This window comes from Anomaloglossus baeobatrachus, chromosome 5 (genome assembly GCF_048569485.1).
Source record: "Anomaloglossus baeobatrachus isolate aAnoBae1 chromosome 5, aAnoBae1.hap1, whole genome shotgun sequence".
NCBI classification, from domain to species: domain Eukaryota; kingdom Metazoa; phylum Chordata; class Amphibia; order Anura; family Aromobatidae; genus Anomaloglossus; species Anomaloglossus baeobatrachus.
Window position 1 is genome coordinate 425,364,251 of NC_134357.1, and position 18,200 is coordinate 425,382,450.

Sequence of the window (18,200 nt, forward strand, 5' to 3'; positions counted from 1 at the left end):
CCTGAATTACATATATATGAAGGTGTACCGGTATATGGAAATAGGCTCTTATGTCTCTAGTAAAATAAAATTTGACCCTCAGGATTCTAGGAAAGTTGGGTAACACCTTCTTTGGGAGCACTTCATATGATTCAGGAAAATTAGGATATTGTGTAACTATTTAAAGCTTATAAGATAACCCATTCCTAGAAATGATTTTCCAAAATATATAAATGAAAAAAAAGTGTCCCTGAAGTCTAGTGCTGGTTGTGTGGGGAAGAGGGAGGTGCGAGGGTCAGGGGTGTGTTGTTTGAATTACAAAGTGACACTGGAGTTTCTGTCCACACTAATATAATCAGCGACTCCAGAGCTGCACCAGCCTCCTTGCACAATGTCTGTACTCATAGCTCTGGTCAAGAAAATCTGGTGTATTAAGAAGTACATTGTCTTGATTTTGACTCCTGTGATCTTGTGTCCTATCCTCCTCACACTTCCACCACAGGTAAGGCTGCAATGATTTTACTTTCTGTCACATAGGGGGTAATTTAAAGAGCACCATATCTGATAGGAGTTTTAGGAGTAGTGTTCTAGGGTTGTCTGCCTAGGGGGAACCCACTTTTTTCAGGCAGACACCTATCACTAGGCAATCCCGGTATCATTGATGACAGCCATGGGTGACCATGTCAGTTAGGTCCTCCACCCTGGACATGTGCTTTTCTCAAATGAAGCAGGACCCCCGTCCTCTCTATCTCAATATGCCCTAACATGGAAAATCACTTTAAATCTTCAGATTATGGGATCCTAGTAGATTCTACCTGGTCCTCTTTGGTTCACAAAAGCCATAATGGATACATAAACACCTATATTTTGCCAAAAACTGCCCGTGAGCCAAGGGAGTACAAAATAATAACATTTTTAAGGCATAGTAGCTCATTTACTAAAATACCTGTATATTGATCTATATCTGAATGTCCATTTTGCATTAATATTGTTCTTTACAGGAGGCAGCATTGCTCTTTAAAAATCGATTGCCAGTTGTAAGTCCACTAATATTAAAGTGATAGGGTGTCGTAGAAAGGGTCTGCAAGCGTTGAGTACTCAGACATAGCTCAACACTTAGATTAGTGGCTATGTAGGGATATAAAATTTACTACTACTTCTTCTAAACTGTAATACCAGGTATCCCTACTGTGGAGCTAAGCTCTCGAGAGCGCCATAGCTCCGTCAAGTAGTTGATAGGCCTCCAATTTAAACACCTGGATAACCAACTCCTTTCATAAAATCACTAAACTAAGCAGATCAAACAAAGCAGATAACTGTTGGCCAATCCTTCATTTGTCAGCTGGTTTCGTCATACACATGAGCTCTCGGCTTGGCCATTCTTTCATTTGTTTTCAAGGAGGAGAGAGAAAACAGCCAAAGTCAGACTCCCCTTATCTTCCCTAAAATCGAAAAGGTTGGTTACAGAAATTCCAACAGTCTGGTTCTTCTTAGGGGGTACTTCACACACAGCGAGATCGCTACTGAGATCGCTGCTGAGTCACGTTTTTTGTGACCTCATTAGCGATCTTGCTGCGTGTGACACTGAGCAGTTATCTGGCCCCTGCTGTGAGATCGCTGCTCGTTACACACAGCCCTGGTTCGTTTTTTTATTGTTGCTCTCCCGCTGTGACACACAGATCGCTGTGTGTGACAGCGAGAGAGCAACAATCCTGAATGTGAAGGGAGCAGGAGCCGGCGTCTGACAGCCTGCGGTAAGCTGTAACCAAGGTAAACATCGGGTAACCAAGGTGGTTACCCGATATTTACCTTCGTTACCAGCCTCCGCAGCTCTCACGCTGCCAGTGCCGGCTCCTGCTCCCTGTACACGCTAAGTTAAGCGGTGTGCGCTGGTAACTAAGGTAAACATCGGGTAACCATACCCGATGTTTACCTTAGTTACCAGTGTCCGCAGCTTCCAGACACCGGCTCCGTGCAAGCGCAGCGTCGCTTGCACGTCACTGCTGGCTGGGGGCTGGTCACTGGTGAGATCTGCCTTTTTGACAGCTCACCAGCGACCATGTAGCGATGCAGCAGCGATCCTGGCCAGGTCAGATCGCTGGTCGGATCGCTGCTGCATCGCTAAAGTGTGAAGGTACCCTTAACCCCAACATAATCTCAGGGGAGAGTCGGGAGGTGCCAATACACATCAAATGGTCAATCAATCCTTCCACAATCAACAGGATCAACCAACTTTCATCTAATAATTATTGGGGCCTTAATGGTCCGATGAGTTGGGCACAACGGCTGATCCACTGTTTGCAATTATTTTTATGGTCGGATTGATAACTTTTATGTTAGGAAGTTTCAGCAGTAAGAATTGATAGTAGCCTGTCTGTATTAGTGACTCAAGGTCACAGGACTCTTCTACTCCACTTCCACAAAAAAATCAGTTTCTATTTCTGTCTTCACCTTGGTTGGACAGAAACCTTGCATAACACCAATTGGGTAATCAGCTGCCATTTTAATTGCATCCCGTCTAGACCAGTAGAATTTCAGGCAATAATTGACTTTGTTACTGCTCTATACACATGGGTGGCAAAATTCAATGCAACCAGTAAATGGCATATTTGACTGGCGATACACCTTTTGTTGGCTTTTGGTTATACACTTTTTTTTGTCCCGAGAGCTATTTCTTATGATTAAATTATGTAGAAAAAACTCCAGCACCATAATAGGAATCCAGCCAATAAGATGAGTAAAAAAGTTCTTCTGTTTTATTTAGATCATTATGTTAAAAATACATACAAAATTAAAAAACATGACCATTATTATACATATTTTGAAGTTTGTTCCCCTGGGCCTCCAATCTGGTGATCCTCCGTGCATCAGAGATTCTTTTTCATCTAAGGCATACAACGGTAGGCTGAACATTTTTTTTCTCTGGTTTTTGTATTTCTTATGATACATACATAGGCATGCATGGCTCAAAAGACCTGTTCATATCAGATATTCCATATATATGGATGTGTTATGCTTAGAATTCCCTGCAGAGGGTTCCATAAAAAATGCAACAAACGTCTATATGAAATGGGGTAGAGGTTATTATGCATTTTATAGAAGAACATCTATGGCCCAAGAAAACATTCATTAGGCCCTCACTAATTAATTTTCACAACTTATGACTTTAAAATGATGTCCCAAATGGGGGACTCCATCTTTTACACACATATGCCCTAGTAGGCCACAGAAATTAGATGCTCTATTGCATATCAGTGTAGAAGATTGGGTCTTCCATGTAGGGCCTTTTCTGTGAGCCTAAAGGCCCCGTCACACACAGATAAATCTTTGGCAGATCTGTGGTTGCAGTGAAATCATGGACATATTGTTCCATTTGTACTCAGCCACAAACCTGGCACTGATTGTCCACAATTTCACTGCAACCACAGATCTGCCGCAGATTTATCTCTGTGTGTGACAGGGGCTTTAGTCTGGACCTGAAATAGAGTACAGCTCTTGGTCTGTAGGACATGACCAGTGTATGTATTTTAGGGTCAGGCATTCATTTGATATAATAAAATATATGACCAGGATCAGCTAATCAGCAATAGGCTTGTTTCCAGGCCACCATATGTTGATAGAGCAGGTACCTTAGCTTCATCCTACCACATTGTGGCCATACTCAGATTGCTAGTCAGCATGGATTATGGAAACTGCAGTACTACTTCAATAACAGCAGGGGGTGTATGAGAGCCAAGAGCTCCATCCAATCAATTCTGTCAATCATACCCTATAATTAATAGTATAATTTTTTCAAGCTCCCAAGGAAGTAAAGCTTCACTGTAAAGCAATTGCCGATTAACCCTTCCATTGAACGCTCTCCTTTTCTCTCCATGAAGTTCCTGGCCATCCTCATTAGACTTTGAACTTCTGTCCCAATTTCTTAACAGGAGCGGAGTGTGTTGGCGAACAATACCCCACTTGTATAAATTGCTTCCATCATCAAAATGTTTGGCTGTGTTCCCCCTCATTGTAACTTTCCGCAGAGAGCGACAACGCTGCCAGCTTGTTTCCTCTAAATCCATATTTATGTAATCCAGTGTCAGTAAACGGCTATAATCCAATTTTCTTAATTAACAAGGTTTTACATGGATTATATCTTATCCTTGTACATTTCCATGGTAATTCTTTTGCCGTTCGTTATATCTACAGCCTGTAATATTGCAGGTGTAATTAGCAGTTTATAGTGAACGCTCAGAACCCCTTCACATTAAATTTGAAGCTTTTAGGCCCCAATGAGAAATCAGTAACTAGACTCAGTAATTACCATGCGTCATCCATTCCTGTGATGTCTTCTTATGCGCCAGAGCCAGGCTGCTTCTTCTACCTATGTAACCCCTGTAACCTACTGTCTTGTCTATAAGCCAGACTTTCATCACATGGGGATAAATTTAATAAGCAGCGTGGTCAGTGTAATCTTTATTCTCCATTCATTGGTGGCCAAAAAATGTGTTACTAGTGATGGGCGAGCACTAATATACTTGATTGCTCCTTACTTGATTCGAGTTGGTCAGACGCTCAGACGAGCTTGACTCGAGTAACGAGCATTATGGAAAGTCAATGATTGATCTCTTTGGGTCTCTTCATTTTTGGGTCTCCTCATACTGGGATATCTGAATCTGCCTCTAAAGCCTCCCATACACTGTACACTAAAGCTGTGTTCACATATCATTTGATTCAACAACCAACAATCCATGGCACCCTCAGGCCTTATGCCTCAACCCCTGCAAAATGGGATTCAGTGTATGTACGGATTGGGCCATTGATGATAATTATGCAGACAGAGTCACAATGTGCTTTTTTGTACATATTGGCTATATATGTCTATTTGAGGAGGGCAGCAAGGCATAGTAGCCTACTACCAGCCTCAAATAGCTCACATGACTGAAAATGATGTATGACAAACTACAACTGTATCTGCATCATAGTCAATGGTCCCGTTGCTGCATACTCCTTAATATCGTTTTATGGGTGTTCAGACGTAAGCCCCAACAGTCACTGAACATAGCTTAAAATGTGATGTGAACCCAGCCTTATACTGGTCAAACCCTAATGTGCATGGGGGCCCGAGACAGCGGATTGTAGGGCGAGTTAAGAATCTAATATGTCTGATTTAGGACTGCTGATTCTTTTGTTCAGTGCGGAGATAATCCACCAGCCACTAGTGGACACAGACAGAAAGGGGCCCCTGTGCAAGAACAATATATGGGCCCTTTTCAGCCCAATAGCTCACGATAATGCACAATTCCACCTGGTTTGGAGGTACAAATGGGCCAGTTTACTCTTTGGGCCCCTGTGCGACCACACAGATTGCACCAATGATATGTCCGCCCCTGCCACCAGCAGAGATGTCTATCAGCGGCTCTCTCATAGAAAACACGCAAGCGCTCGACACAGATTTATGGGAAAGACGGCAGAGATAGCTGCTGGCCGAACAATCAGCGGAATCATGGTTTGACTGACCGTAACCTAAATTGTATATGTTTTCAACTTAAAGGCGTTGTCCAATGAAAATAAGGTACTACCTATCCACAAGATAGGTGATAACTAGAGATGAGATCCTTGTGTGTTCAGGTAAGCCGGTTTGGGCCGGACTTTAGTTAAAAGTTCATTTCGGGACCCAGACTTGACCTAAACTTGTTCCTGGACCTCGAACTCCATATAAGTCAATGGGGACCAGAGCTAAAGGGCTCGACTCGAGTAAACAGTGTAATGGAAGTCAATGACTGGGCAGTTCTCCGCCCTCATACAGCCAGCCATAAACAGAGCAATCCCATGGGTTGGAGGGTGAGGTTTTTTTTGAGAGAGACAGCATCCAAAAATGTTGTTACTCCCATTGAGAGCCAGTCAGAGACTGGGCCAAGCACAGAGCATACCCGAGCACACTGATGTTTGATCTAGTGGTTAGCATACAAACAGCACCCAAACGCGGACACAGACTTTTTTAAAAGGCCATGTTCAGGCTCGCGCCTTGGACACCCAGTGTTTGGTACGAACCCCGACCTTTACAGTTCAGGTTCGCTCATCTCTTGTGATAACTTATTAATCGGTGGGGTTCTGACTGCTGGGGCCTTTTAGAATAGAGTGAGTGCACTTTCTCACCCTACTCACCATTCATTCCCTATGTATCTGTTTTTTCCGAAATCCTCATAGACAATGAATTGGCGGTCAGACATTCCACCTGCTGCTCCATTTTAGAATGGAGATAAAAGTTTCCTATTGGGGATAAACCTTCCCTGTTCCACTGATCAGTGCTGGTCCAAGTGGTTGGACACACACCCATCAATAAGTTAGCACTAATCCTGCAGATAGGTGATCATGTGTTTTCACCACACAACTACTTTAAGGCTGCGGTCACACAAGCGTATAAAAAAAGTCGGTCCCATTCTCACCCAGAAAAGTGAGACCATGTTTTCTATTCATGTTACTGAATAGTAATATATCCGTAAATGCTACGATTTTTTTTTCTCATGCCCAATAGAACTGAGAATAAAATACAGACCTGCACTGCCTCGATGCATAACATTGGTCCAAGTCCAAGCCCTATGTTATTTTTTTTTAACTTCGTTTTCAAGCCCTATGTTATTGAATTGCACTTGTCCCATTTATACGCTCCAATGAGGGAGCCCTAAACCCCCCGTCACATTTAACGACTTACCTGCGATCCCGAAAACGATGTGACCTGATAAGTATCACTGGTAAGTCACTGGGAGGTCGCTGGTGAGATGTCACACAGTCAGATCTTACCAACGATGCAGTAACGATCAGCGACCTGTATAACGATCTCGGCGGGCGTTAGGACCATGTTCGGAGGTCGTTGGTAGGTGTCAAACACAGGGATGCTTCCTGCCCAGCAGGACATCTTCTTTAAAGAAAATGGTCCCAACCATTCAGCAACCACTAGCGATCTCACAGCAGGGGCCTGATCGCTGGTAGGTGGCACACATAACGAGATCGCTGCTGCGGCACAGTGACGCAGCAGCGATCTCGTTAGCGATCTGTGTGACAGGGCCTTAAGTAACCTATGACGTTTATCAAATCCTATTTTGATGTGTTGATGAGAGCAGAAAGGATAAAAGCTTCATATCTTTGCAAAGAATTTAGAAATAGGTAATTTCATTGTTCATTATGCAAAACCAACACCTGAAATGATGGGATTTGTTACCTCCAATCCTATCGTCCTTTCCTGTCATTGTTACCATTTGCTATAGACAAACATTTCAAAGGAGGAAAGTTTGTTTACACCCAGAGAACATCAACCATTAATTAATCCAGTTATTGGCCTGAGAGTTTAGTAATAAACTGTACATTGTCTGTAGGGTAGTCAGACATTCTGCAAATGTGGAAAAGTGCTGTAAAAGGGGAGCATTGATGTCGGTTTTTCTATAGATGACTTGTAGGTTATATAGCAGCAAGTGTTCCAGGCGACACACAATCCAAGGTGCGCGTGTCCGAGGAAGGCATCCACAATATAACTTGATAAAAGGACCGGCACTCCAAATCTTCTGGAATTTATGAGAATTTATTCCATATACCGTAAGCATAGAGGCGTAAATATTTACACCTGTATGCTTATATGGAATAAATTCTCATAAATTCCAGAAGATTTGGAGTGCCGGTCCTTTGTTCAAGTTTTAGTCGGTTATATGTTCATCGAAGAATGGAGGAGTTGGATTCCTGGATTTATGTACATTCATCTGGAATAAAATACAAATTAATCATTTAAAAAGTCATACAACGTTATTTTCTGGATTTTTGGGGGGATTCAGTCTGTCACAATTGAAGTATAACTACAATAACAATTACAGACCTCTCCATTCTTTGTAGCTGGGAAAACTTGCAAAATCATCAGTGTATCTAATACTTATTTTCCCCACTGTATGTTGCATCTGTCAGTTATCATCTATTTTTTAGAAGGACAATAATGGGGATGAGCAGGGTAGAAGATCATGTGACTTTATGAAAAGAAAAAAAAACATGAAAAAAACAGATGCCAGTTTTCATTTTTGCACTTTCATTTTTTCTTCCCCTTCTTCCAAGAGTCATAACTATATTTATTCTTCTTCGACATAATATACTCGCATTGAGACTTGTTTTTTTTTTTCAGAAGAAATTGTAGTCTAATTGTTCAGGAAAAATGGGTAAAAAAAAATTACAAGCGCAGTGAAATTTTTTTACATTTCTTAAATATTTTTTTAAACTTTTTTTTTAGTAATTACATTGTTTTTTTAGTCTTCAAAGTCATCTATACTAAATTCTAGAATACTTTAGTGTACTTTGAAGATCAGCATATAGCTTAGATTCAGAGGAAGACCAAGATGGCAGCGATGGGGTTTTCAGCAAGAATGTGATGAAGGCAATGGGAGCCGATATGCACAAACATTGACACACTTTCCATGTAAACGCCGTCATGACAGATTTTCTTACTTACAGCAAAGATGTACATCTTTGCTGTAATACTTAATTTTTGGAGGATATTTATTCCTCTTCTTGTTGCTATTTTTATCATGACAGGTTTTCTCCAGCATTTAAATGGCTAACAGCTATGCCCAGACCTCGGCTTTTAGAGATCGATGCCACAGCTCCTGAACCCTTTCACACATGATCATCAGTGCTATAATATACATATATAGGGTTAAAAGATGAAAGCGCAGCATGCTGCATACTTATTTATTGTAAAACAGAGATAGAACAAATATGTGCATAAAAGTTTGTCAATGGATACCAATTTAACATTTTCCTATTGTATTCTGTAGAAATACAAATGTATCTTAATGTATTTTTATAGTACAAATTGATACATTAAATCCACCACAAAAATGTGGTATGAAACAGGCCTTATCTATGCCCCATTCAGATGTCAGTGTTTTTCACATACATAAAAAAATCTAACTTTTTAACCACAAACCATCAGAGCTTATCACCTCAAGAACACCATCCCCACAGTGAAACATGGTTGGTGGCAGAATCATGCTGTGGGGATGTTTTTGGACACTAGGGACAGGGGAAATGAATGGAGTCTAGGGGAAGATGGATGGTGCGAAATACAGGGATATTCTTGAGCAAAACCTGTTTCAGTCTGTCAGTGACTTGAGACTGGGGTTCACCTTCCAACAAGACAATAACAAAAGCATACGGCTAAAGAAACACTCAAGAGGTGTAAGGAGAAAAGTGTAAATGTTTTGGAGTTTCCTAGTCAAAGCCCAAACCTTAATCCAATTTAAAATCTGTGGTCAGACTTGAAGATTGCTGTTCAGCAGAGGAAACCATATAATTTGAAGGAGCTGGAGCAGTTTTGCCTTGGGGACTGGGCAAAACTCCCAGTGGCAAGATGTGTAAAGCTCATAGAGATTTAGGCTAGGTTCGCACACTGCGTCTTTTTGACGCTGCGTTTTAGTGCGTTTTTGGCCGCTAAAAACACACAAAAACGCACCTGTGTCGAAAAAACGCATCAAAAAACGCATGCATTTTTACCGCGATTTGGTGCGTTTTTGGCTGCGTTTTGCTGCGTTTTTGATCTCTGCGTTTTGCTGCGTTTTTCCAATGCATTGCATGGGGAAAACGCAGAAAAACGCAGGAAAGAACTGACATGTCCATTTTTTTTTTTAACTCAAAAACGCAGGTAAAAAAAACAGATGTGTGCGGACAGCAAAAATGAAAACTCATAGACTTTGCTGGGGAAGCAAAGTCCTGCAGTTTTAAGGCCAAAAACGCACCCCAAAAACGCAGCGAAAAACGCACTGTGCGCACATAGCCTTATTCATGGGAGCTCTAATTGCCACAAAAGGTGGCTCTACAAAGTACTGACTTTAGGGGGGGGGGGGTCAATAGTTATTATGCACACTGAAGTGTTCAGTTATTTTGTCCAATTTGTTGTTTCTTTCACAATAAAAAAACAAACAAGTGTTCAGTTTTAGGCATGTTGTTTACATGAACTGATGCAAACCCTTAAAAAAAAACCTGTGAAATTCCAGGTTGGGAGGTAGCAAAACGCAAAAAAATGTCAAGGAGGTGAATACTTTCACAAGCCACTGTATGGATGCTAGAAAAATAATTGGATGCCACACAGACCATCTCTGTCCCATCCATTTTTTGTGAATACATTGCCATTCTGTAACATAGAACACTGTAAATGGTCCTATAAATGATTGTAAATTATATAATAGCTGCTAAAAAAAACAACAGCTTGCATACGGACAGCATACGAATGACAAGTGAGAAAGAAATTGTCCGACTTTTATGGATGAAAATCGGGCCTATTTATTATATGATAGTGTGGGATTACCCTAAAAGAGATTGTCCACGAGAGGGACAAAAGTCTGCAGATTTGCAAATCATGGCATATTCTTTGGTATTCCTGATACAAGTAGGTGGTCACATGCCAACTAGACTCTTCTCAATTCACTGCAGATTTGCAAATCATGGCAAATTCTTTGGTATTCCTGGTACAAGTAGGTGGTCACATGCCAACTAGACTCTTCTCAATTCACTTCTGTTGAGAGAAGCGGAGGTAAGTCTAGTCTGCTTGTGACTGCAAGTATGCAGATCTAATACTTATGGTGTTGTGACTGCCCATTCATACCGAGAATACTGGAGATTTGTGACTGTCTGCACACCCAACGCTGTCACGATTCAGCAGCCACATACTGTAGACTAGTTGCAGACTTGTTACAAGCCCAGAAAGTCCCTTTAAATAATTGTTAGCTGAGCATTGATGTATTTTCAATGACGAGAGGGAAGTAAGCTGCTGCTAGACTCTTGGAGGAAGGAAAGGATCGAGTGTTTGGATTCACTGTTTGATACGTTATCTCCCCTGACATCTGCGAACTTCACAGAAATCCACAGATTTGGACTTCACTAACTCTAGACCAAATTCAAGGAGTTCACCATTATTACCCTGTAAAGGCTGCTTTACACGCAGCGACATCGCTAGCGATGTTGCTGGTAAAAGCACCTGCCCCCGTCGGTTGTGCATCACGGGCAAATCGCTGCCCATGGCGCACAACATGTCTAGGACCCATCACACGTACTTACTGGCCTAGCAACGTCGCTGTGGCCGGTGAACCGCTTCCTTTCGTCAAAGCGATGTCACACGGCAGCCGTCCAATAGAAGCTGAGGGGCGGAGAGCAGCCGAAAGAAAGTGCCGCCCACCTCATTGCCGGAGGACGTAGGTACGGTGTTGTTCCTTGGTCCTGGGGTGTCACACGTAGCGATGTGTGCTGCCTCAGGAACGACGAACAAGCTGCGTCCTGCAACAGCAACGATAATTGGGATTAGAACGACGTGTCAACGAACAACGATTAGGTGAGTAAGTTGGATCGTTAGCGGTCGTTCGTACGTTTCACACGCAACGACGTCGCTAACGAGGCCGGATGTGCGTCACGAATCCCATGACCCCAACGACATCTCGTTAGCGATGTCGTTGCGTGTAAAGCCCCATTTAGACTTCGAGTAAATGTTGCAGCTTTTGCTTTTGTGGAATGGGATAAGCACTTACATATAAAAAAGAAATAGTTCTCTAATCACTCCAAATATTCAGAAGTCCACACATTCTCAGAAAAAGCAGAAATCAGGCTCCACAGTAGCGTAAAAGAGGAAAATCCAGCAGCAATAGAATCTAAAGACTCCACAACCTACAGATCACATGAGCTGATGATATCATTGTTAGGAAATGTTAAGTTAATGTTAAGTGGGCTTTACACGAGGCGATAGATTTTGCGATATGTCGTCGGGGTCACGGTTTTCGTGACGCACATCCGGCATACCGCACGACGTCGTCTCGTGTGACACCTCCTAGCGACGCAGTAACGCTCACAAATCGTGAGTCGTGTACTCGTCGCTAGGTTTCATAAAATTGTTTAATTAAAATGGCGGAGGTTGTTCATCGTTTCCGTGGCATCACACGTTGCTCCGTGTGACACCACGGGAACGATGAACAGCAGCTTTACCTGCCTCCCGCGGCACCCGCCGGCCTAATGGAAGGAAGGAGGTGGGCGGGATGTTTACATCCGGCTCATCTCCGCCCCTCCGCTTCTATTGGCCGCCTGCCGTGTGACGTCGCTGTGACGCCGAACGTCCCGCCCACTCCAGGAAGTGGACGTTCGTCGCCCACAGCGAGGTCGTCCGGAAGGTAAGTATGTGTGACGGGGGGTAAACGAGTTTGTGCGCCATGGGAAACTAATTGCCCGTGACGCAAAAACGACGGGGGCGGGTACGATCGATTGTGCTATCGCACAATCTATCGTCTCGTGTAAAGCAGGGTTTAGTCGGAATCTCTATTGACAAAAGTTACATAATATCAATTAAATAAAAAGGGAATTAAGATAAAGATCAAATAAATTAATAAATTAATTCTAAGGAAATTATTCTCCATAGTGATAGAACACATTCCCCCTTGTATAAAGCCCCATGGCTGTCTCCATTCTAATGTGAACATCCAATAAAGTAGAAAGGGCAAAATCGCTGAATCGGGCAGTTTATAAAGAAGTTGCCCCCTTTCTAATATCATACAACTCCTTATCACTAACAGATATTCTTGGTTATAGTGACGTCACTTGTTCTCCGGAATGATTATGGAAATGATTTACTGATTGTTTTTGCAGGAAGGAAAATGCCTCTATGTGGTCCTACTCATGGCTCTATATTGGTGCACAGAAGCGCTGCCTTTGGCTGTTACCGCCATGCTGCCAATAGTACTATTCCCTTTCATGGGAATCCTGCCCTCCAGCAAAGTCTGTCCTCAGTACTTCTTGGATACAAACTTTCTATTCCTTAGTGGACTTCTCATGGCTGCTGCAATCGAAGAGTGGAATCTGCACAGAAGAATTGCCCTGAAGGTGCTCATGTTGGTGGGAGTTCAGCCTGCTCGGTAAGGGATGGTCTTCAAATGATTCCTTTCATTATGTCCATAAGTGGCATTATATATGGCAGTATATAGTTATCTCCTTGTACATAAGCAGCAATATTATAGTGGTTATATTCTTGTACATGGGAGTAGTATTATACTGGTTATATTCTTGTACATAGGGGCATTATTATAGTAGTTATATTATTGTATATAAGGAACAGTATTATATTAGTTATATTCTTGTAAATAAGGAACAGTATTATAGTAGTTATATTCTTGTAAATAAGGAACAGTATTATAGTAGTTATATTCTTGTAAATAAGGAACAGTATTATAGTAGTTATATTCTTGTAAATAAGGAACAGTATTATAGTAGTTATATTCTTGTAAAAAAGGAACAGTATTATAGTAGTTATATTCTTGCTCCTAGGAGGCAGTATTGTAGTAGTTATATTCTTGTACATAAGGGGCGGTATTATAGTAGTTATATTTAAGTATATAAGGGACAGTATTATATTAGTTATATTCTTGTGTATAAGGGACAGTATTCTAGAACTTATATTGTTGTTAGAAGGCAATATTAATTTAGTTATATTCTTGTATATAAGGGTCAGTATTATATTGGCTATATTTTGTATATAAGTTACAGTATTATAGTAGTTACGGTATATTCTTGTATATAAGGGACAGTATTACAGTAGGTATAGTTTTGTATATAAGAGTCAGTATTATATTAGTTATATTCTTGTATATAGGGACAGTATTATAGTAATTAGCTTGTACATAGGGGGCAATATTATAGTAGAGTAGTTATATTCTTGTACATAGAGAGCAGTATTATTCTATTTATATTCTTGTACATAGGAGGCAGTATTATAGTAGTTATATTCTTGTACATCAATGGCAGTGTGATAGTGGTTATCTTCTAGTACATAGGGGCAGTATTACCGTACTTATATTCTTGTATATTAGGGACAGTATTATATTAGCTATATTCTTGTATATAAGGGTCAGTATTATATTGGTTATATTTTTGTACATAAGGAACAATATTATAGTAGTTATATTTAAGTATATAAGAGACAGTATTATATTAGTTATAATCTTGTATATAAGGGACAGTATTCTAAAGGTTATATTCTTGTTGTTAGGGGGCAGTATTATAGTAGTTATATTCTTGTACATATGGACAATATCATATTAGTTATATTCTTGTATAAAAGTATCAGTATTACATTGGTTATATTTTTGTCTAACAGTATTATAGTTGTTATACTCTTGTTCTTAGTGGATAGTATTCTAGTAGTTATATTCTTGTTCTTAGGAGGCAGTATTGTAGCAGTTACATTCTCATACGTAAGGGCAGTAATATAGTAGTTATATTCTTGTATATAGGGTCAATATTATATTGCTTATATTTTTGTGTATAAGGGACAGTATTATAGTAGTTATATTCTTGTTCCTATTAGGCAGTATTGTTCTTAGGGGATAGTATTATAGTAGTTATATTCTAGGCGGCAGTATTGTAGTAGTTACATTCTCATACATTCGGACAGTATTATAGTAGTTACAGTCTTGTTCCGAGGAGGCAGTATTGTTGTAGTTACATTCTCATACATAGGGGCAGTATTATAGTAGTTACATTTTTGTACAGGCAATATTTTTGTAGTCTCCATATACTTAATACTTTAGCAGTTAAATGTCTCCATACAAAGTCTGCTCCATGGCCTCTTTCTTCTGCCCCCTCTCTATGTGTCTGCAGATTAGCAAACAGCCAGGACAGAATGAGTAGAGTAAAGGCCCAGTCACACTAAACAACTTACCAGCGATCCCAACAACGATCCAACCTGATAGGGATCGCTGGTAAGTTGCTAGGAGGTCGCTGGTGAGATGTCACACTAGCGACACTCCAGCGATCCCACCAGCAACCTGACCTGGCAGGTATCGCTGGAGCGTCGCTACACGAGTTGTTGGTGAGCTCACCAGCAACCAGTGACCAGCCCCCAGCCAGCAGCGCCGCGTGGAAGACATGCTGCGCTTGGTAACTAAGGTAAATATCGGGTAACCAACCCGATATTTACCTTGGTTGCCAGCGCACACTGCTTAGCGCTGGCTCCCTGCACACTTAGCCACAGTACACATGGGGTTAATTACCCGATGTGTAGTCTGGCTATGTGTGCAGAGAGCAGGGAGCCGGCACTGACAGCGTGAGCGCTGCGGATGCTGGTAACAAAGGTAAATATCGGGTAACCAAGGTAAGGGCTTTTTGGTTACCCGATGTTTACCGTGGTTACCAGCGTCCGCAGAAGCCGGCTCCTGCTGCCTGCACATTTAGTTGTTGCTCTGTCGCTGTCACACACAGCGATCTGTGCTTCACAGCGGGAGAGCAACAACTAAAAAATGGCCCAGGACATTCAGCAACAACCAACGACCTCACCGCAGGGGCCAGGTTGTTGCTGGATGTCACACACAGCAACATCGCTAGCAACGTCACAAAAGTTGTTCCTTAGCAGCGATGTTGCTAGCGATGTTGCTTAGTGTGACGTGGCCTTAACACAGACTAAACAGGGCTTGTTTGAAAACCCAAACTATGAACACATAGGCCTGCAGAGGAGCTGTGTACAGAAAACTAGATTTTTTATTAAGACTATTTACTGAGTTATTTTATATTTTTAGGTGCATTGAAGCACTAGGGATTTAATTCAATAGTGGACATACCCCTTAAGTCTACATCAAACTAATCAATGAAATAATCTGTTCTTAACACCCAGAAGAGTAAATATACCTCTCTCTCATTCCAGGCTTATTCTAGGCATGATGATAACCACGGCATTCTTATCCATGTGGCTGAGTAACACCGCATCCACAGCAATGATGCTTCCTATTGCCAATGCTATTCTTAAGAGTCTGTTTGGTGAAAAATTTAGCAATGAACATGCTATGAAAAGTCACGACAACATCCCAGGTACATTTTTGGTAGATGAGTGAAAATAGTAATACAGCTACCTCCGACAGGTCATTGGGCCTACATCACTACCACATTGGTCCAATTTGCAAAGGAAGTTCTGATGCAGCCATTGAATTTAACACCAATAATAATGGCCTAATATTGTCTACTAATATTATATCCCCTAAGTGCTGTGACCCTTTTTCTCTAAGCCAAAATCTAATGAGGGCTTTGCCTATTGATTCTATATGTACCCTATTCTGCAAAGCCATTGTTAGGTCATTGCATTGAGATTCTATAGATAAATATATAAAAAAGGACAAGTAGATGGAAATTTTCCTAAATTGGTATTTGTTATTATGTAGTGTGGCTTTGAGCTAAGAATTGTATGTGACTTATCTATAAGTTATGATCAAAGTCCCATGTACTGTTCTCTATGATGTTAATAGACAATCTGGAGGCTAGACCTTTACACCTAAACAAAATAAACTCACTTCTTCTAAAAGCACCACTTCAGCATTTTTTTTATTGCACCACTGGAATAATGCTTTAAATTTAAGGCCTCTGACCCTAGTTTTATAGTCACCCTCCAGTGGCTTCATCTTCTATCACCGCCGCAGCGATTTGTGAACTGCTGGCAGCTCCAGTATTTCATGAAGCAAGCCAAGGGTCACAAATCATTACAACTCTATGTGTGCCTCATTCTGGCTCTCATAGAGTTGTGCTGAGCCTTTGTAATGATACTTCTGACTTCCAGCCACTCACAAGTTAAAGACACAAGATGGCGCCGCGGGACCAGAGTGATGCCGAATAAGTGTGAAAACGCTGGCGGGTAAGTATAATATTGGGGGTAGGGGCCTTAGATTTAAAGCACTACTCCAGTGCTGAAGCCCCCCTTCCTGCTAGAGTGGTGCTTTAAAGGGAACCTACCACCAGTCTGGGGTTGCGTTTTTCATAGAATAACAGAGTGGCAAGCCCATATTGAGGACTTTAATAAATATACGTTATTGTCAAATGTACTCATAAGTACCCCTAATGCCCACCAAAAGAGCACAACTTCCTGGCAAACATCTGGCCCGCAATTTCTGGGTTGTGAGTTCCAGAGCGGAATCTCACCAGCCTTTGGCAGTCTTTCTCACAGTACAAGATCTTGCTCCTCGCACTAACCGAAGGGCACAATGGGGTATTGCGTATTGGGCTCTATCAGGAGTCATTAGGGTTACCTGATGAGGACTTTTGACAATAACCTATAAATTACCTATCTGAGGATGCTTACCCTATTATTAAATAACTAGAAGGTGGCCCAATTCTACGCGTCGGGTATTCTAGAATTTACGTATTGTGTAGTTAATGTATGATTTTTGTTATATATATATATATATAGATGTTGTTGTGTGTAGTTACCAAGTGTTTGTGTAGGGCGCTGTACATGTTCTGGGTGTTGTCTGGGTGTGGCGGGGGGTGAGAGAGGTGTTGTATGTGTGTTGCGTGTGTTACGTTGTTTGTGGAGCACTGTGTGTCTGTAGCGTTGTGTGTGTGTTGCGCGGTTTGTGTGGGTGTGGTGTGTTTTGGGGGGGAGGTATGTTTTGTGCAATGTGTGTGTTGCGTGGTATGTGCGTATATTTATGTATGCCGTGGTGTTTGTGTGTTGGGTGTTGTGTGTGTGCAGCGTTGTCTGTGTGTGTGGGTGTCTGTGTAGGGCGGTGTTTGTGGTTCCCAGTGTGTGTGTGGTGTGTTGTGTGTGTGTGTGTTGGGGGGAGGTGTGCACCTCCCATCGTGCTCCATCCCCCATGCTGCGCACCCCCCATCGTGCTCCATCCGCCATGCTGCACACTCCCAAACGTGCTCCATCCGCCATGCTGCGCACTCCCAAACGTGCTCCATCCCCCATGCTGCGCACTCCCCATCGTGCTCCATCCCCCATGCTGCGCACCCCCCATCGTGCTCCATCCCCCATGCTGCACCAGCATCAGCCTCTCTGCCCCCAGCATCAGCCTCTCTCCGCCCAGCATCAGCCTCTCTCCTCCCAGCATCAGCCTCTCTCCTCCCAGCATCAGCCTCTCTCCTCCCAGCATCAGCCTCTCTCCTCCCAGCATCAGCCTCTCTGTCCCCAGCATCAGCCTCTCTCCTCCCAGCCTCAGCCTCCCCCAGCATCAGCCTCTCTTCTCTCAGCCTCACCCCTCCCAGCTTCCTTCCTCCCAGCCTCCCCCAGCATCAGCCTCTCTCCTCCCAGCCTCCCCCAGCATCAGCCTCCCCCAGCATCAGCCTCTCTCCTTGCACTCCTCCCCCTGCATCAGCCTCCCCCAGCATCAGCCTCTCTCCTCCCAGCCTCCCTCCTCCTAGCCTTCCCCAGGATCAGCCTCTCTCCTCCCAGCCTCCCTCTTCCC

General features: G+C 42.4%; 1 protein-coding gene across 1 annotated transcript in view; it reads left to right on the top strand.

Annotated features, from left to right (window-relative positions):
- The first annotated feature begins 272 nt into the window (after positions 1–272).
- SLC13A3 (solute carrier family 13 member 3) overlaps positions 273–18,200 on the top strand; it is a 65,224-nt gene continuing 47,296 nt past the window's right edge. The window contains exons 1-3 of the mRNA XM_075350343.1: positions 273–481; positions 12,622–12,887; positions 15,668–15,831. Of these exons, the coding sequence (XP_075206458.1) occupies positions 371–481; positions 12,622–12,887; positions 15,668–15,831 (541 nt within the window). The 5' untranslated portion in view covers positions 273–370. The remainder of the gene's footprint in view (positions 482–12,621; positions 12,888–15,667; positions 15,832–18,200) is intronic.